General features: G+C 35.9%; 1 protein-coding gene across 4 annotated transcripts; it reads left to right on the top strand.

Annotated features, from left to right (window-relative positions):
- The first annotated feature begins 1,035 nt into the window (after positions 1-1,035).
- On the top strand, positions 1,036-5,486 carry LOC126972702 (protein Dr1). 4 transcript variants are annotated; one of them, XM_050819602.1, is made up of 4 exons: positions 1,036-1,201; positions 1,362-1,611; positions 2,200-2,363; positions 5,289-5,486. In XM_050819602.1, the coding sequence occupies exons 2-4, from the start codon at positions 1,371-1,373 to the stop codon at positions 5,430-5,432; spliced, it is 549 nt and encodes a 182-aa protein (XP_050675559.1). In that variant the 5' UTR covers positions 1,036-1,201; positions 1,362-1,370; the 3' UTR covers positions 5,433-5,486. The 4 variants fall into 4 exon arrangements, with proteins under 4 accessions (XP_050675559.1, XP_050675558.1, XP_050675561.1 ...); XM_050819601.1 differs by having other exon boundaries at positions 1,046-1,212; XM_050819604.1 differs by having other exon boundaries at positions 1,088-1,252.
- The last annotated feature ends 248 nt before the right edge of the window (positions 5,487-5,734 follow it).

The following is a 5,734-nucleotide window of genomic DNA, read 5'->3' as shown; positions in this document are numbered from 1 at the left end:
GCGATGATAGTGTTGAGATGGCCTTGACTTGAGTTCGGCGACTTCTAGTGATTCTAATGTTTTCTCACCATAAGTTGAAATTGTTGTGTTGTTTGCAGCGTACAATTTAAATGGTAGAGGCGTTGCTTTCAGGCCTAGTTTTCTTGGTAGGACGGATATATTAGCACCGGTATCTACTAAGAATGAAATCTTTGTTTTCTTGTCTGTTACCAAAAGGCGGTATGAAGTATGAAGGACGCCGGGTTCCGCCGCAGCTAACGTCCGTTCTAGTTTACTGATGGCTCTTTCTTGTAGCTGCAGGGCGTAGTACTACGTCGTGAACTACCAAATCGGCGATGGTAATAGCAGTAAAGAGTTGGTGAGCTATTGAGTGTGCGGGAACGGTGTTGTGACTAAGTTCTATTGCGAGATGACGAGCGAAATCGGTGGCGATGATAGTGTTGAGATGGCCTTGACTTGAGTTCGGCGACTTCTAGTGATAGTTTTCGTATCTCGTTAATAAGGAATTGTGTGTGATCTACCTGATTTGACGTCGATGATTCTGGACCTGATGCTGGTGGCTGGCTGGAGACGGCTGGTGGCTGGCTGGAGACGGCTGCTACCTCCTGTATTTGCTCCATCATCGTGTCAGCAAGCAACGCTAGTTCCTCCAGCGTGGACTTCGCGCTGAATGACTAGTCAAGCAGTTGTTTTATTTAATCGCCAAACGCTCAGTCTCTAAAGTGGTGACCCCGAACAAGAACACCGACGGAAGGAACCCGAACAAGAACATCGACGGAAGGAACCCGAACAAGAACGCCGACGGAAGGAAGCCAGAACAGAAGAACACCGAACCTCTGCCCGGCTACACATCGAAGAACAGCTTCACCAGCTCGCCGAAACGACGAATTCCTGTTCGACGAATCTATGCTCGAGGAATATCAACCCGACGAAGAAATGGAAGACACAAACCAGGCTCAGCCACTCCCAGCGCACTACGTTCACGAGTGTGAAGTGTGAGTTTTTTTTTTGGCACTGCACTGTAGAGTTACAGTGCAGTGCCAAAATAAAAAACTTGTATTCTCTTTGCTGTATTTTTTCAAAATTTTGTAATTGTATTTTGTTAATTTGTTGTTAATTTGTTTTTGTTTTGTTTGAACTTTTAAGCTATTACTATCACAGAATACAATTTGATTATTTACTATATCTAGATGTCTTTAGAGTAAGTGTGTGGTTAGTAGACAGTGGTTTGTGTTTCTGTTCTTACTTTTAGGTACACTATTATACTGCAATTGAATAAGCTTTTAAAATAAATTAAATGAATCAAAATTGCAATATGTCTGCTTACTCTCATTAATTGGAAAATACTATCTCTAACACAGCATCAAGACATGGGTAGTCCTGAGCATGAACTATGTCCTCCTCCATCAGAAGAGGATGAACTAACCCTGCCCAGAGCGAGTATAAACAAAATGATTAAAGAATTAGTGCCATCCGTTCGAGTTGCTTTTGAATCAAGAGAGCTCATCTTAAACTGTTGTACAGAATTTATTCATCTTATAAGCTCTGAAGCAAATGATGTGTGTAGTCAAAGCAACAAGAAAACTATAAATGCTGAACATGTATTAACTGGTCAGTAATAAATAATAACTAGTAATATTTAAATTATTTTTTACTAGTTTTAACATAAATAAACCACTAAATATTAAAGTTTAGCTTTGTGCATATAAGTATATTTTATAAAAATTTAGTATTGTTTGGCAGGAATTATGGGCTAAAATGTATCAAATCTTAGGGTATAACACTATCTTATTAAAAAGTAGAGAATATTATTGATAGTTATTAAAAATGTTTGTAACTGAAAACAAATAAAATTTAAAAGCATAATGAGAAAAGGAAATATTCATCAGAATATTTATATAATAATAATAATAATCCTTTTATTTCAGGCTACAAGGCCCATAAAATAAAAACCTTATAGTCTAACATACATATTTATATAACTTAAATCTTTATAATTTAATTTATGGAGAAGAGATAGAAAGGAATAGAAGACATTATTTTGAGGAAGATTTGTAATATTCCAAAACTATCCTATCAGCTTTAATGCCTTCTAAGTCCACACCCTGCTAAATACTATTCAACTTATATTTTCAATACAATAAGAAAAAGTTTAAGGCAACTGCATAATAAATGATTTATTGCAATCATGTGTTCCAGCATTGGATAGGCTTGGTTTCAATGACTACACTGTAGAAGCTGAGGCGGTTCTTAAAGATTGTAAAGCTGTGGCTGCAAAGAGACGTAGACAAAGTACAAGACTTGAAAATCTTGGAATACCTGAAGAAGAATTACTAAGACAACAACAGGAACTTTTTGCAAAGGTTACAAATTAAAAATAATAATTATTATAATGAGGTTACAAATTAAAAATATTATTAATTATAATATACCTATTGTAATTTATGATAACTATGAGTTACAAATGAAGTCACCTCAATTTACTTTCAATGATGTATATACAATATTGTAACATTTTTGTCTTTAATATTATGTAGGTAGACCATCATACCAATACCACTGAGCCTCGAGAAGGTTTTCAACCAGTGTGTGTTGCCAGTGATGACTAATAGTATGCAGAAATGGTTGTTAACGATGGGCCTGATCAGAAAGCTCATGGTTGCTCAGAGGACAATGGAGGGGGCTATGCTGGGAGTTTCCCTGCCAGATCAAATCAGAAATGAGGAGATCCGTAGGAGAACCAAAGTCACTGACATAGCCCAAATGATTACAAAGTGAAGTGGCAGGGGGCAGGGCACATAGGTTGAAGCATAGATGGTTGTTTGGGGCAGTAAAGTCCTCAAATGGGGACCACATACCACACTTGTTGTTCATGGTAATGACTGGAGTAGTGCCCTACAGCATGCCCAACAAGCGGTTAACATCATGGCTGACTGGCTTGCAACTAATTTACTCACATTAAATATCGGAAAATCACAAATTCTTCCTTTTTCCTTAACATCTGCTTCCTCGGTTCCACTTGATAACTCGAATATCATCATATATACTTGTCATTCAATAACACCCAACTGTAACTGCCCCTCTCTCAATATTGTCTCTAGCGTACAGTACCTCGGCATCCCCATAGACTCTACCCTAAAATGGCATACACAAATAGAAGCGTTAAAAGTGAGGCTGCGGAAATTAATATACATATTTAAGACGTTACAACACGTGACTGATCCTAATATGAAGAAAACTGTATACCTTGCCCTATGCCAATCACTATTGACCTATTGTATCCCTTTTTGGGGTGGAGCCCGCGTAACAATTATGTTAAGTCTGGAAAGAGCTATCCTGAAGATAATGCTTTATAAACCTATCCAATACTCTACCAACCTACTTTACTCAGAATGCCAAGTTTTAACGGTCCGGCAACTATATATTCTTCAGAGTATATTAAGAAAACATGCGACCCTACCCCTCAACGTGACTGCTCTTGGACTGCGCCGCACCCAAATATGTCCCATAATAAAATGTAAAACGGCCTTCGCGAAACGTCAATATGATGCTCTCTCCTCTAAGCTTTACAATAAGATTCATGAGAAGACGTTTATCTACACACTAAGTAATTTTGAGGTAAAAAAGAAAACCACCGCCTATCTTAAACAATTATCATATTCAGAAACGGAAAGTCTACTGTAACCTACTTACTAAGTATTAAACGCACGCACGCACGCACACACACACACGCGCGCGCACGCACACACAAATTACACACACACACACATTTTATTTGTATTTTTTATTCTTTTTATTTCATTAGTCATTGTACAGTTTTAACTAGTTTCGGGGTCAGACGTCCAACCATTTTAATATCACTGCAAAACTGTTTTCCAATGTTATTATTACTACAATTAACGATAAAAAAGATGTTAATAATTACTATTATACAATAAATATTGTACATTTAGTAAATTAAGTTACGTGCAGTAAGTGTAAGAAAAAGATGAAAATAAAGTATTATTATTATCTTTATTATAATTTCACCTTATTTTATACATTTATATATATATAACATATTTATAAAAAAACAATATTACAAATATAAATATAAAAAATAGTGTCCCGCCGGCGTTGGTTCACGACAATTCCGCCGGTGGTTAGGGCGACAGACTGAGGAACTTCCGCACGATGCGTGCCGTTCCCAAAACAGCTGCTTTCTGTAACTGACCCTTTATCCAGTTATTAAGCGAAAGCCTCTTTAGATGATGGTCGAGGCTCTTATTATTATTACATACCGGAAGATGCAGTGTTTGGTAGCCCCCCTCCAACCCGATTTACCGACGATCTGGTCAAGATTGTTTTATTTGACACTTACATCCACCAATATTCATAGCTTCTTTTTCATGCAAAAATAATTATCAGCAAACTGGGACATGAAACAGTTTTGGCTGGATTCAAATCTGACAGCTCATTAACTTGACTCTTGACTTAATCTCAGTAGTATCGTATATACCTGTATTTTGATTGTAGTATGTACACGTTGGTCCACCATTCACTTCAATCTGAATTAGTACAGTTCACTCTTGTCATAATAATATAATACTATGAAATCTACACTTTTACTGTAAGAAATAAAAATGTGTTAACTGCTGCTACTCCAGAGCTTATAAGACATTGTTGCTTTTTGATAGAAGTTGTAGAAGTGCTGAAGGAGATGGAAATAGTAGGTGTTAAAGTAAGAAATTGCTATTTTATTGTAATAGGTACTTCAAATTGACATAATATAACCTTCATGGTTTGAGATTTTTGAGTAAAACTTTTCTCACATGGTGTCCAACATTCGGTTATCGACTTTCAGTTGTTTATTCAGCTTAGACGTGAAAGATGGATACTTCAAAATTCGAGAGATTTTTTAATATGAGTTCCTATGTGGAACTAACGCGGCAGAAACACCTTTTTTTATGGAATAAGAGGACAAATGAGTGTACAAGTCATCAAATGGTAGGTGATTCTCCACTCATATTTTCTTGTAACAACCAGGTGACCAGAGGATTCGTAAATGTTGCTGGCCTTTTGGTTTATTTTTTTTTGCTTTTCTTGGATATAATGATCATGGAACTTCATTCAACATTTACGTCATATGTGAAAAAAAAGTTAATTGTCATCAGCATTCTGAGATGTATAATAATATGTTTAAAGAGTTTTTTAATATAAGTTTAAGCACTTGAGTCAGAAATTTCCTTTTTTTTGTGTTATCTTTATTCAAAAAAATATAAAAATTTATTTGAGTTTTTTATATCCAGGCTCGGGAAGAACAAGCAAAGCAGGATCATCAACAGTGGTTATTATTACAGCAGCAAGGTTTTGTTGGTGGTGATGTAAATCCTCAACCATACATTCCACCGCCTAATGTGTTTATGAAACAAGAAGATGATGACTATCAATAAAAAGGTTTTAAGTCTCTTAATAAAAATGTATATAAAATAAATATTTTCTACTTTTGTATTCTTTTTAATAGCTTTTAACTTGTGTATGATGATGTTACCAAAATTAAATGACCAGTAATTTAATCAGACACAATCTTAATATTGTCTCAAAGTAACTAGTGAATTTGCGATGCCACTCTGATTTTTGATTGTAATGGGTTTTTTTTATTTTTTATGGAATAGGAGGACAAACGAGCGTCACCTGTTGTTAAGTGATCACCGCCGCCCACAATCTCTTGCAACACTAGAGGAATCACAGGAGT

Source organism: Leptidea sinapis, chromosome 27 (genome assembly GCF_905404315.1).
Source record: "Leptidea sinapis chromosome 27, ilLepSina1.1, whole genome shotgun sequence".
Classification (NCBI taxonomy): domain Eukaryota; kingdom Metazoa; phylum Arthropoda; class Insecta; order Lepidoptera; family Pieridae; genus Leptidea; species Leptidea sinapis.
The sequence above is the reverse complement of the archived record's forward strand: the minus strand, read 5'-3'. Positions and strand labels throughout refer to the sequence as shown.

Bases quoted from the DNA above. Each gene is read 5' to 3' on its own strand.
- LOC126972702 (XM_050819602.1), top strand. From the start codon at position 1,371: ATGGGTAGTCCTGAGCATGAACTATGTCCTCCTCCATCAGAAGAGGAT. The intron at 1,612-2,199 runs GTCAGTAATAAA...CATGTGTTCCAG, and splicing joins TGCTGAACATGTATTAACTG to CATTGGATAGGCTTGGTTTC. The intron at 2,364-5,288 runs GTTACAAATTAA...TTTTATATCCAG, and splicing joins AACAGGAACTTTTTGCAAAG to GCTCGGGAAGAACAAGCAAA.